Raw genomic sequence first — 15294 nt, 5'->3', positions numbered from 1 at the left:
TGCTCTATTTACAATAGCCAAGCATTAGAACCAACCTAAATGTCTACTGACGGTCAATTGGATAAGGAATATGTGGTATACGTGCGCACACACACACACACACACACTCTCTGAAATATTACTCAGCCATAAAAAGAATGAAATTCTGCTATTTGCAGCTACATGGATAGGCTTGGAGAAAATTATGTTAAGTGAAACAAGCCAGGCACAGAAAGAAATACTGCATGTCCTCACTCATAAGTGAGTGAGACACAGAGAGAGAGAGAGAGAGAGAGAGAGAGTGAGAGTGAGAAAGAAGGAAAGGACAAATGAACAATCACAATAATGTTGGGCTTTCAGAAGGAGAGAACAGAACTATGGTTACTAGAAGTGGGAAAGGAGGAGGGGAAGGAGGGTTAGCAAGAAATTGATTAATGGCCACAAGGAATGATTACATTTTGTAATGACAAACATGCTAATTATCCTGATTTGATCATCACATATTGTACAAAGGTATTGATATTCAACTCTGTACCCCACAAATATGTTTAATCAAGTATTTTTCAATAAAAAACAGTCCCCCCAAAGATATAGATAGATATATGAATATATAAGATTTCAACCATTATTGTAAGATTAGGCACAATTGAAAGGAGAATTACTGAAATGTGAGATAGACCTGAAGAGATAACCCAATTTGAAAGATAGACAAAGAGATGGAAAGTACAGAAGATAGGTTATGAGGCAAGAAGGTAATATTGGAAACTTGACTGTGTCTAATTAGAGGTCCAGGAAGAGAGAGAATGAGCAAGAGGTATTGTTCAAAGAGATAATGACTTTACTTTTGTGTTTTAAAGATAGGTCAACAAATCCAAAGCATAATATACAGAAAGAGTTCACACTTCTTACTAAAATTTTACAACCCCCCAAAACAAAGAAGGGATTTTATTTTATTTTATTTATTTATTTATTTTTTTGTCTTTTTCGTGACCGGCACTCAGCCAGTGAGTGCACGGGCCATTCCTATATAGGATCCGAACCTCCGGTGGAAGAGTCGCCGCGCTCCCAGCGCAGCACTCTCCCTAGTGCGCCACGGGCTCGGCCCCAAAGAAGGGATTTTAAAATCAGCCAGCGAAAACATATCTACAATGAGATAACAACTATGTTGACAGCACATGTCTTAATAGCAACAGTGGAAACCAAAAGATACTAGACTACTACAAATAAAGTATTGAGAAAAAATAACTGTCAGAATTTATTACCCAGTTAAACTACCATTAAAGAATGAATAAAAAGTAAGGACATTTTCAAACATACAAAAGCTGAATGTGTTTCACATCAACGTTAAATAACATTTTAAGGGATGTAGTTCTGGAAGAAGGAAAATGAGGCAGAAGGGAGGTCTGAGTGCAAGTAAGAATGCTCAGCTAATAAATTGGTAAAATGTGAGTAAATTTAAGCAAAAACTGAGTATATTTTATAATTATGATAATAATAATGACAGTGATGCTAATTATTTGGGAGAGTAAGATAAAGTATTAGTGTATTTAATAACAATATTATGTAAGAGAAGAGGAAACCCCATAAATATGTTTAATCAAGTATGTATCAATTAAAAAAAGGGACAATGAAAACTTAAAAATAAGTAAATAAAATATACTGAGGTTTTTGTTTTGTTTTGGGAAAAGGATCATAAATTTTAATAGCTTCAGACAGTGAGATAAGTATTCAGTTTACATTTTGAGAATGACCACTAAATGAATAGAAATAGAGAATATAAGATCAGAAACATTACAAGAGAAAAAAATGGAATTAAAAAATCAATGAGAAGGCAGCAGAGGAGTAAAGATGAAATACAGAAAAAGCAGGGCAAATAGAAATTACGAAATAAGAAGGCAGAAATAATTATACCTATGTTGTTTTTCACAATAAATTTAAATAAACTAGTAATAATGTAAAACAGAGATCTTCATAAGATAAAAAGGAATATACCTAGAGAAGAAAACATAATGATTTTGAATAGCTGAAAATAAAAGGATTACCAGGGAACTGCTAATGAGTAGAAAGCTTATACTTGTGTATATTAATATTAGACAAAATAGAATTAAGAAAAGAGCATTATCACAGATAAGGAGGGCAACTAATGGTAAAAGGTTTATCAGGAAAAGAAAAAGCATGTTAAACTTTTAATTGACTAGCAACATAGCCATGGCATATTTAAGACAAAAATTTACACACTGAACAAAGAGATTGATACATTCACCAGTGTAGTGGATGATTTTAATATCACATTATCAGAAATGGTTAAAATTAATTCCTTAAAACTAATGAAACACGTCAAACCACAGATACAGTTTACTAATCATAAGCAGAATAAATACAAAGAAAACCACAACTTGGTATATCATAGTCAAAATGCTGAAAAATCATAGACAAAGAGAAAAGTCTTAAAAGCCCACCAGAGAAGAAAAGGCATATTATCTTTAATACTGACATAAACAATGGAAACCATAAAACAATAGAATGACATGTTCAAAGTGCCAAAAGAAAGAAAACTTCTAACCTATCATTCTATACATAGCGAAAATATCCTCCAAAAATTAAGGTGAAATGAAGTTTTCAGACAGACAAAAAAGAATTTGTTGCCAGTGCACCTGAAATAAAATAAAACTTAAATGGAATTCTTCATCCAGAAATGAAATAATTCTAAGGGAAACACGAAGATTGAATAAGAAATGAAGAGAACCAGTATAGGTAAATATATCAGTTAAGATAATTGAGTATTAAGATAATTGAGTATTAAATGGGACAAAAATTTAAAACAATCTCTTGTTGAGTTTAAAAATACTTGTAGAATTAAAGCACATGACAGCAATAATGTAAAAGGCAGGAGGATAAATGGAATTAAAGTGTTGTAAAGGGGCTGAGCCCATGGCGCACTTGGGAGAGTGCGGTGCTGGGAGCGCGGCGACGCTCCCGCCGCGGGTTCGGATCCTATATAGGAATGGCCGGTGCACTCACTGGCTGAGTGCCGGTCACGAAAAAGACAAAAAAAAAAAAAAAAAGTGTTGTAAAGTATTGCTATTGTTGGAGAAATAATAATGTTGATCAGTTTGATTAGACTAACAAATCCAGGTTGTGTGTTGTAATGTACAAGGTAACTACTAAAATATGGTAAAAAATGTCTATCAAGTTAACAGAATAAAAAAAGGATTAATAAAATATTTGGTTAATTCAAAAGAAGAAAGAAAGGGGAACTTTAAACAGATAGGAAATAGAAAATAGTTACATATTTAGCTATATCAGTTATTACATTAAATATAATTGTACCAAATACCCTATTTAAAAGAATAAAGTGGTCACACTAAATTAAAAACAAGCCCCCCAAATGTGCTAATTACATGAGACATCTTCAATACAAGAATATAGAAATCACTTGGAATGTGGCTAAAGTAATACTTAGGGTTTGTGAAAAAAGTAAGAAAAGAAAGAAGTTAAACCTTAAAGTAAAAAAGTTTGCTTTTTTTGTAATTGTAAAAAATATTACCCTCTCCCAACAAACTACAAACAAAACAGTAGCCTTAAATGGTTTTTACATGTAATAGTTACCAAACATATGTGGGGCTGACATATACAAACAAAATAACAAAAGAAAGAATACTACCCGACTCATTCAACGGAACTAGTATAATTTTGACACCAAAACTGGACAAGGAGAGTATGAAAAAAATACAAAGCCAACCTCACTCATGATCACAGATGTACAAATCTTAAATAAAATTCAAATCTAATAATGTATAAATAGAAATACTTCTTGACCAAATAAAAATTATCTTAAAATTGCAGGAATGATTCCATATTAGAAAATATATTAATGTATTCATCATATCAGTACATTAAATGAGGAAGATTTTATAATTATTTCAGTAGATGCAGAGAGAGAATTTGAATAAAATCATCAGTCACAAAGGATACATCTTTTTAAACATGCCTTAGAAGACTAGAAGTAAATGGGAACTATCTTAACTTAATAAAGGACATGTATCTAAAGCCAGCAGCAATGTTTATACTTTAGGGTGAAACGATAGAAGCATTTCAGTGAAAGTCAAGGACGAGATAAGAATGCATGCTATAATTCCATCTATTTGTCATTGTGTAAGAAGTCCCAACTAATGGAGTTAGATAAGAAAAAGAAATAGGAGGTATGGTATAAGAATCAGGAAGAGGCAACCCCCCTTCCTTTTTTATAGACAGTGTAATAGAAAATCTAAGAGAATCTACTATTATTAAATTTAATGAGCGTTTAGTAAAATTGCCGCATAAAAGATCATCATATGGAAGTTAGTAGCCTATATATTATCTCTATATAGATAAGTATACATATACATATATCTGTAGATATATATTAGAAAACATAAGCAAAAAAAGCTATAAGCCACCTGGGTATATGTCTTAAAATATGTTTATTTTCTTTATGGAGACAATTATAAAATTAATTATAGAATGTAAAGGAACACCTAGATAAATGGAGAGGTAGACCATGTTCAGGGATGAGAAGAATATAACTTCATCCAAATTATCTGTAATTATGTAAATACACTGTATTATTTAAATACAGTGAATTTCTTTTAAGTTTCCAGTATTTAGTAAATGCCCAACACTATTCTAAACACTTTGAATATAATTACTCATTTAATCTTCAGAACAAATATGGAGTATGTAGTCATTTTACAGAGGACTATAGATGCAGAGAAGTTTGTATCATTGCACAACTAATAAGTGTAAATGCTAGCACTGTCTGACTCCAGAAATGCACTCTTAACCTTTACTGTATTTTGCCCTTCTAGGTTTTTTTCATGGAACTTAATAAGCTATTAATAAGTTATCAAATTCAACATGGATTAGTAAAAGAGCAAGAAAAGCCAAGGCCATTTAGATGACTAACGGGTGTGTGCAGTGGTGGGGATGAGAGAGGCATTTACTCTGACACCAAGACTTTCTATTTTAAATCTGTGGCGATTAAAATAATGTGATATTGGTTTATATTAGGAAAATAAATGTGCAACAGATTATGAAGCCCAGAGAGAGACCCATGCATAACAATATATGATAGAAATGGTTTTACAGAAAATTGGAAGAAAGGATAGACATGTGGAAAATTAATGCTGAAGCAATTGTTTTATCACAGAGAAAAAAATAAAATTAGATTTCCCCTTTACATTGTTTGTAAAAACAAATTGCAAATGGCTTAAAGACCTAAATGTAAAAAGAAACATCAAAACTATTAGAGAATATCTCTTTGACTTAGAAGTAGGGAAAGATATCATGCTATCCAAAGCATAGCTGCTAATAAAAGAAAAGATTGCTAAAGTTTAGTGAAACAAAATTAAAATATCATATATAGAAAAAAAAGTAACAAAATTAAAAGGGAAGAGAAAGTCTGGGTGAAATTATTTGCAAAATGTATGTCAAATAATTTCTGTCCAGATTATATAAATAACTCTGTGTACTGATTTTTTTAAAAAAGAGATAAACTCAATAGAAAAATAAGCAAAAGAAATAGTTTAGAAAAGAGGAAAGACTCACCAGGAAATTGAAACAATGAGATACTGTTTCTAGTAGAAAATTAAGTGGTGATGATAAAAGGAAATGGGATTTATACATTTCTGGTGACAGTATAAATTGGTACAGCCACTTTGGATAGCAATTTGGTTGTCTTTAGCAAAATTTAAAATGGGCATAAGTTACAACTTACTAAGTACACTTCTAAATAATTATTCTAACATGGAGGTTGGGAAACTTTTCCTGTGAAGGGCCAGATGTAAATATCTTAGCCTTTTTAGATCATATGGTCTCAGTTGTAGACATTCAACTCTGCTGTTGTAGTACAATACTGATTTTTGAATTATATGTAATTTTCATTTGTCATGAGATGTTAGTCTTCTTTTGGCTTGTTTTTTTCAAACATTTAAAAATGTAAAAGTCATTCTTAGCTCATAAGACACACAGAAACAGATGACAGGCCTTATTTGGCCTTATATATTTGAATGAAAAAAGCAAGTGGTTGAATTATACATAGAGTGATGTATGGATATTGTATATATTTTTCATGTGTACATAGTTATGTATTAAAAGTGAAATGTAAAATAAAGTGACTAGAATAACACACATAACTCCTGATTGATTTAGTAGGGAAGAATTGAATGCAGGTTAAGTGCTCAGTAATTTTGAGCTTTTTCTCTGATGTCCCCCCCTTCCCCCCTGCAGGACTATTTTAGAATTGCCTCTGACTCTGCAAAGATAGTTACTTATGCGTACAAGTTAGCTGGTTGTGTGCACTTTTGAAAAGCTTGCCTACAGCTTCTACCAGACAAGGAGTTACTTCTAAAGTCTCTCAAATGAGAACTGAGCTTGGTTTTCTGGGATTTCATTATGTCAGCTTTACTGAGTTACTTGGATGGTATACTTTTTAAAAATTGGTTTGTGCCTTTTTTATGCTACATTGCAGGCTGACGGTAAATAAGATGCATTTCAGCATTGGGCCATAAATTAGTGTAACCTTTGTTCTTGTGGGATTTAACTTTCTGTTGTCTACCTTGTATTATGTCTCTTTCCCCTGGCTTACTGTATTTCTTGTGCTTCTTTAAAGCAGATTATAACTAAAGTTGTGTTTTCATATCTTCTCTCACAAGTTTTTAGTTTGATAATTAGAAGAATGGTGATGCAGGGAATTTGGGAAGGGGATTCATTTCAAGGGAGATGATGCATTAGATTGTTTTGGCATTGCTATATAACCTATGTCACAAAAGTAATCTTTAGTGACTCTCGGATGGATCCTTTCTGGAGTTGTTATAGCATGTTGTGTTTGTCCTATTACCAATAAACTTGTGTTCATTTCTCTCTTGGAGTGTCTTTAAATTTTCAGGAATGTCATAGGGTCCCAGGTTTGTCAGTTATATCTTACAAAATATGTGTTGTCAGTTACACTTGAACATTTTAAAAAATGCAGTTTAGGAGGGGAAATGTTTTCATCCTTTTTTTTCAAAGATTGTAATGAGAAATTAGTTTGATTTCTCTACTATATGCTTTTAGTTTTAAGTAATTCATTTGAGCTACCATGTTCAAGAGGTTGTACTAACTGTTGGGCTAGCTTCCTATATTTGGTATGTTGAAGGGATTTCTTCCTAATGATTTTGGATTACTCTAGATGATGAGTCTTGAATTATTTATTTATCTTCTTAAATTTTTGTTTGTATCTAGCAAAGCACAATGTCTCTGCTTTCCTGTTCTTTTTGCTGGGTTTATTTACAGTGTTTGGAATGATGCTTTGGCCTTCAGCCTGCACTGAGCTATGCCATTTTATGCATGAATAATCTGATCTCAATATGGCATTATAGAATAAAAACTTTACTCTTTCTTAGTCAGAGATGACCTTATGTATGGACACAGTAAATAATTTTACAGTGTTATCTGAGAAGTGCTTTGATAGCACAGAGGAAAAAGATTTTTGAGGGCACTGGGCATCTATGAAAGAGAGAAAGAACACAAAAGAGATAGGAGATTGTAAAGACTCACTTCATAGGCTTTGTAATTTGCCAGCAGTATTTTATTTATTTATGCAGAGGATTTGGACAATATTTTAATGGCATTTTCATTTGAGATGGTAACATTACTGTATTGGATCTGAAATCCTTTCACAGTGTAAACAAATTACATTTATTGTCTTCTATAAAAACACTGTTTTAAAACAGTAAAGTAAAATAAGGAGCATACAGCTTTTTCCATGTAGAAATTACTCCCTTATTAAATTATTTAAATAGATCTTATTGGTGAAGGACCTTGAAAAGAGATAATGAAAAAAGTATATCCTTTTAGGAAGGTCCCTGAAAGGACTCAAAATGTTAAATAAAAGGAATACTAGAATGACTTTAAGAAAGAGAACTGTACCATTTTGCAAGAGAAAAAGTCCAGGTTCCCTTAGGATGGCAACCACATGTAAATTAAAATTAATATTTGTAGTTTTCTCTGTCTGAATTGTAAGCATGGGCTGTGGTTGATCAGAGCCCTGGTTAATGATGATTTGAGAGTTGGGGCATAGAAAGTATAGATGACCTTATGTGACAATATTGGGAAAGCACTAATTCTGGGATAATGGAAGACACCTTGCAAGGGGCAGGGTGAGAGTGAGATGTCCCTTAGAGTCTTGGTGGTGAAGGGACAGAAGATAGCAGCTGAAGATAAGGGCCCTATGGAAACAACATAGTATTTTTTTGAAAAAGCAGCAAATTCTGTCCCCCCAAAACAAAGTACCATTTATTCAAGAAACTACACTTCATTGTAGCCACAGAAGAGGGTGCTCTTGAACTAAGAAACCTAATAGGCCAACTTACCTCGCTTCTCTCCTGTCACAAGATAATTTGCCTATTGCTGGTCCTGAATAATCCTCAACAGAAAAAGAAGCCAGTATCTGTACAAAGTTCTCTAAGAATAAAACAAAATTAAATCAGAACTCAGTAAATGATATGCACCTACACACACTGAATGAAATCAAAAATAAAAAGGAAGGAAAGAAAAACCACAAAAGAGAGGGAAACTGGAATGAACACTCAGATGTGAATAACGTGTATTGAACAGGCAATTGCATTATAAAAGGACACCATGAGTCAGACATTCAAAAACTCACAATTGAAATGGACATACAATAGGAAGATTTGTGAAACAGGAGCTGACTGAACTCTGGGAAGAAACTGACAATAAAAAAGACAAAAATCATCTTAGGAATGAAAACTAAATTGCAAGGTACCCAAGGGAAGATAGATACTATCAAACATTCAGTAAGGCACATAAAGAATAGAAATGAAAAGGAGTCAAGAAAATGAAATTAAAATGAGAAAAAGAAAGAGAAAGTGATAGAAAAACATCCAATGTATTTAGTTCAATGCCTTGAGCTAGAAAAATGAATGGAAAATGAACAGAAAAATATTTAAAATTATAATAAACTTTTCTGAAATAAAATGAGATCTGAATATCTATATTGAAACGACTCCTGTCTCCTATGTACCTAGGAGAATTGATCTAGAACAACCAACTCTTAAGATATGCTAGGATTAGAACTTAAAATAAAAGGGAAGAAAAGACTGTCTGAGCTGCCAAGCCAAAAAACATGTAATTTAAAATTTAAAATGCATTAAAAGTGAAAATAATTAAAATGGAAAGAAAAATCAACTTGGCATCATACTTCATCACATTAACATAAAAAGCAAGAAAACAATGAACAAACATTTCCAAGAAATTAAAGATGAGTAATTATTTTAATTGGTTGTGAAACACTGAATAAGTAAAAAGACTGCTATGTCTATAGTGATACCTAAGATTACTTGTGAGTTACACTTTTAGTGACTTTGAAAAAATGCCGTAGTTATGAAGAAAAATTTCACATATATCTGTAATGGTTAATTTAGGTGTCAGATCAGATTAAGGAATACCTAGAAACCTGGTAAAGCAATTTTTTAGGGTGTGTCTATGAGGGTATTTTCAGAAGAGGCCTGAGTGGACTAGGTGGGAAGGATCCATCCTCAATACAGACAGACACTATCCTATTTGCTATTTGCTGGGGGCCTGGAGAGGATGAAAATGGAGGAGAAGGCCAGTCTCTCTATCCGTTGGAGCTGGGATAAAGAGACTCTTCTCTGCTGTTCGTGGACATTGAAACTTGAGACTCTTTAGCCTTTGGGTTCCAGGATTTATACCAGTGGCATCCCTGTCTCTCAGGCCTTTGGCTTTGGACTGAGAACCACACCATTGGCTTCCCTGGTTCTGAGGCTCCTGGACTTGGACAGTGTCATGCTATCAGCATCTAGTTTGCAAATGTCCTATTGTGGGACTCCTCAGCCTTCACAATCGAGTGGGCCAAGTCCCCTAATAAATCCCATCTCATATTTTTATATACATATTTTATTGATTCTGACTTTCTGGAGAACCCTGACTAATACAATAAATATCCTTGGTTGTTAAATGCTGACATATTTAGATGTAAACTGTTGCAGTATCTGCAACTTACTTTCAAATGGTTCAGCAAATACTGTAAAAATAAAATACAGAAATGTGTTTGGAATTTTTTTATAACTACTTGGCATTTTAAAAAGTTACTCAAAACAAATTGCCAGATTTCAAATATTTTTGTATACCCAAAGAAATCTCTTTTATATTGACTGAGAGACATATTGTAAGTAAAATGTATTTCATCTTATACATTGTTTATTTAGATTTTTGGACTAACAGATGAAGAGTGGCTTTTTCATATTTCTGTGTACTCTTAGAATTACTGTCTTAGAATTACTTCATTCATTTTTTTGGCACATATTTACTAAACTGCTGACACCTTAACAGGAATCAAGGCAGTAGCACCAAACTGCACAAGTAGTCACAGCATTCTTTCCACCATAGACCACAGTAAAAAAGAAAGAAACAAAAATATATCACTTTCACTTAAGAATGTTCTTAATAAGAAAGGAAAATTTTTCAGTTGTCTTTTTTAATTGCATTGTAATGGTTATATATGAGCACTTCAAAAAGTTTGTTAAAAAATGGAATGAAAAGATAATACAAATCTTTCCATGAACTTTTTGAAGTACCCTCTTATTCTTGATGAAAGTCCATTTTCACATATACGATTTGCAAAAATTTTCTCCCATTCCGTAGGTTTTTTCATTTCTTGATGGTGTCTTTGGAAACAAAAAAGTTTTAAAATTTAATGATGTCCAATTTATTTTTTTCTTTTGTTGCTATATATGTGTTTTTTATACATAATGTGAGTAGACTTTTTAAATATACATTGTAAAATGCTTTAAAACTTTTTTTTTTGGTCAACTTATTTTAGTTTATTTTTAATTGTGGTAAAATAATTAAAATTTTACTGTATTAGTTTGCTAGGGCTGTCATAACTAAGTACCACAGACTGGGTGGCTTAAGCAACATAAATGAGGTCACTAGAGCCTACCCTAATGACCTCATTTAACCTTAATTACCATTTTAAAGACCCTGTCTACAAACACAGTCACATTCTGAGGTACTGGGGGTTAGGGCTTCAAAATGTGAATTTTGTGGTGGGGGGCCACAATTCGGCCCATAACTGGTATATATCATAAAATTTACCATTTTAACTAGACAGTTCAGTGGCATTAAGTATGTTTTCATTATTGTGTAACCATCACTACCATCCATTTCCAGAACTTTTTTCGTCTTGCAAACTGAAACTACCTATTAAATAATAATTCCCCATTGTCTCTTCCTCCAGCCCCTGGCCACCACCATTCTACTTTATGCCTCTGTGAAAAGTAATGTTTGAGACAGTTTTTCACTTTCATCATTAGTGAGAATCTTCAGCTCCCCAGAATTGAGTTAGCTTATTTTTGAAGATAATTCAAAGTTTAGATTTTTAAATTTTAATTTTTAAGTTGGTAAGTTGATGTATAAGTCACAGAAAAAGGTAAAAGGAAGTTTAAATATGTTTAGGTCTTATTGTCTTGAAATCTAATGTTTATTTGCTATTTCTAAGAGGGTTAATAATTTCAAAAACATTTCATCAAATTTTTTTCATTTGGGAAGATTTTATTTTTTATTCTTATTTCTGCATTTTACTGTTTTATGTTGTATCAGTTATGCATTATGTCAGTTTTGCATCTCATTATAAATATAAATATTAAAGAAAATGTTTTCTGTATAAAACAACCTCTCAAAGAGTTGTTTTGTTTCATTTTTATTCATATATTCATACGTTCACTCAACATTTGAGTCTTTATTATATGGTAAACCTTGGATGTACAAAGAAGAATAAGACATGATTTTTATCTTCAAGGAGGTAAAAAAAAAAATGTACCTAGATGGGTATAAACACATTAATATATCTAAAAGAATAGACAAAGAAGAGAATTCGTGATTTTTACAATCATGTAACAACATGGAGAAAGTAAGAGAGTCCTGGAGGTGCAAGGCCCACTGTGGGGTGGCCAGTAGGTGGATATGTCTGAATCAATAGATGGCTACGTAGAGAAGGGGGTTGAATGTGTTTGGAGCTCGGTTTTGAAGACTGTTAAAAAGCACCCTGTATGAACAGAGAGTTCTGAAACATTTTGAAGTCTCAGAATGAATGACGGGCTCTGAGAACATTAGGTGATGTTAGTTAATCTTATTACGTATAATTAAATGCAGTCTAAATACATTTATAGTCATATTTAAAATTTTCCACTAGGTGGTTTTTCAGAGATTGTTATTTCAAAAACTCACATTAAATATATACGTTTTAATATATTTCATATTTGGCATACTTAAATATTTGCCATATTTGAAATAATATTTACCTTGTGTTTTTTAATTCCTTTTTTTCAGCTATAAGGAGGACCAGATGGATGAAGAACTAATGGAACCTCTGAAATATGCTGATCAACTTCCTGTAGCTCAGATAATACACCAGGTTTGCTTTCCATTTTATTCTTTTGAAAGAAACAAGATTTTTAATCTCTGAAAAGTAATTGCTTTTGTTAGGTTTTTCAGAATCAATGTGCTATAGCTGAAAGGCATTCCAAGCCGTCTGTCCCTATTTAGACTACATCTCTTACAGGTGAAAGTCTCATTCAAAGCACAACATTAAAAGGCTACTTGCTGTGTTAACATTAGAATTCTTACTTATATGAAATACAGGGTAAGATCAGAATTATCTTTAGTGCATTACTTAACAACAAAACTTAATTTTAGAAAACTTTCATTTTGAACCAGTGTGCATAGTACTTGTTAGTGACAAGGAAAAAGAGCTGAAAAAATATCATTTGGTGTAATTTTTTGGAGTAGCTAGAAAGAGAAAACAATCTTGCCCTACTTCTTCCCCCCCATCCCATTATCAACCCTTGTAAAGTCTAATTCTACACATCATGTGGGCAATTTGTTCATTTCCAATTATAAGGGCTCTACCATCCCTTCTACGTAACTGTAATCTTAGAGAAGGCAGTGTTGTTAAGTATTTAAGCTTAGACTTTGTACTGTAATTTTGACAGCATAAAGCCTCTGCCCTGCTGGGCCAGAATCTAATAATTTTAAGTGGTCTGTTAACTAGAGTTATAGCCTTTAGACCTAGCAGATTTTTCAGAGCTTTACTGATTGTAATATTAAAAGCCTTTAAATGTCAGAATTTCTCAGAATTGTTATCAATGTTAATTGTTATTGTGAATCTTTCCATATGTCTTTTTCAATCAAAAGAGTTTTTATTTAGCTGATATGGGTTGAGTAGAAGTGGTGCCATTTTAAGCTTATTAAAAGAAACAGGTTTTACTTTAAAATGTTGGCTATATAGATCTTTTCATTTGACATTAAAATTTAGTATTACAAACTGTAAAAACAATCTGGAATTTGCCCGTTTGGGAAGCTCATCTGTGCTTGGTAATGAGGTCCGGTTTATATGTCAGGAATTCCCTAGTGTTGTCAGAGCTGAAATGACCTAACAGTCTGCAAATGTCACATTTAAAATTCTGTCTTCATGCCTGACTCTCAGCATAAATGAATTAAACAGCAGAGCAGGCAGCAAGTCAATATGTTCTTAACAGTAAGAGTGAGCAGTGAAACAGTCTGTGGTTTGTTCCGAATAGGTAAATAGAATCTGCCCAGAACTGTTCACCTAGAATAAAATCTGAAAGAGGAAACAAGAATTAACCTTTAAGATGGTTGACCAGATGAAATGTCAGTAATATTTTTATAGCATGAGTGAACCAATAAACTATGTGGTTTATGTAACCGCTGTGTTTTGCTACTATACACTGTGTAAATTCAAAGATGTAAATTTTTGACCCTGATGAAAATTTTAGATTGTGGTTTTTTTTTTTTTTGGCAGCATGAGAGACTGTATTGTTTTAAACACTGAATTATAACAATAATAATTAAAATTCCATAGTACCAATTTTATAAAATTTCAATCTTTAAGAAATTTTGCATGATAGGAATTTATATTATTTTTGTTTTTATTGAATCAAATTAATTCTGTTCTCAATTAAGGAGTAGTCAGGAAAGGTGGTTGTTAATACCAGGATCTTCATCTATTCATTTTATTTCCCTTTTTGACAGTACTAAAACTTAGAGACTATTATCATTGACTTATCCAAGTGGTCTTTAAGAAACAAATGAATTATGTTGCCAGAAGTTCACGTCTCAGTGGATTATTTGAAAACAACTTTTCCTCTAAGAATATAGGAATACATGTGATAATTAGGTTCAGGCAATTCCACAAAAGCTTTTTGATCTACATATATCTAAATTATAGCATTATTGTAGTATATAACTAACCTTTACCTGTAACTATTTTTATGAGAAATAATCTTGCATTATACTTTACTTATGCCTGTTTTGGAGCAGGTTTCTTTTCTACTTGAAATAAAGTTATTTATTTGCATGTCTTATATATCCTATTCGATTACGTTTTTGGGCATTCTTGATTTCTTGATATTCCTTTCAGCATCTTGCTTTATGCCATGTATGCATATATGTGAATGGATGGATATGTATTTTTACAGTACCTTGAAGCCAGGATCTCCTCTGTCCCCTACCACCCAGGTATCAGAAGCCAGGGACTCTCACTAGTAGCACAATTTAGAAGCTGCAGGAAGATGGAGACTTTTGGGGGAGGGACAGGGATGGGGCTATAATATGATGAGCAACTAGAGAAACAGGAGAGAGAGGAATGAGTCTCAGTCATTTTAGTAATTCATTTCTTCAAACTTAAACTGGTTTTTACAATCAGGAGCTAGTTAGGATTCTCATTATTGCCATTTTATACTGACAAATTGTTTACCATATTTCTAGGGTAAATAGGGTAAATTTTTCTAGCAAATATGATTGTATATCTAGGAAACCTAAGAGAGTTAGGTTTTAAACAATAGAATTTATAAGATAATCTGGTGAGCAGCCAGATAGAAGCTAAATAAAACTGATTGCTTCTCCGTATTTGTAATAAACACACAGAAACGGAATGGGGAAAATTTCTTCTGTCACAACACTGAGAAGAATGATAAAATACTCACAATTAAATTTAATAAGTAAACCATAGGACCTATATAATAAGCACCATGGAAACATGCCATATATCAGGAACAAGAAGACATAGCAAATACTTGACGGTGGAGAGAGAGAAACAATATCGTAAAAGTATAAATTCTCCCAAATTAGCAATTCTAATTAGAATGCAAACAAGTTTTTTTTCAAAGGTTAGGAAAAATTGACCACATGATTTATGGAGAAGAACAGATGTCCACGAATAATGAAAGAAAGTAAATA

At 32.5% G+C, this 15294-nt stretch overlaps 1 protein-coding gene across 1 annotated transcript in view; it reads left to right on the top strand.

The window, feature by feature from the left end:
- Positions 1-15294, top strand: part of PIGK (phosphatidylinositol glycan anchor biosynthesis class K) — a 113560-nt gene that overhangs the window by 66337 nt on the left and 31929 nt on the right. The window contains exon 10 of the mRNA XM_063106034.1: positions 12367-12451. Within this exon, the coding sequence (XP_062962104.1) occupies positions 12367-12451 (85 nt within the window). The remainder of the gene's footprint in view (positions 1-12366; positions 12452-15294) is intronic.

Source organism: Cynocephalus volans, chromosome 8 (genome assembly GCF_027409185.1).
Source record: "Cynocephalus volans isolate mCynVol1 chromosome 8, mCynVol1.pri, whole genome shotgun sequence".
In the NCBI taxonomy this organism is placed as follows: Eukaryota; Metazoa; Chordata; class Mammalia; order Dermoptera; family Cynocephalidae; genus Cynocephalus; species Cynocephalus volans.
This window is presented reverse-complemented; position numbering and strand designations above follow the sequence as displayed.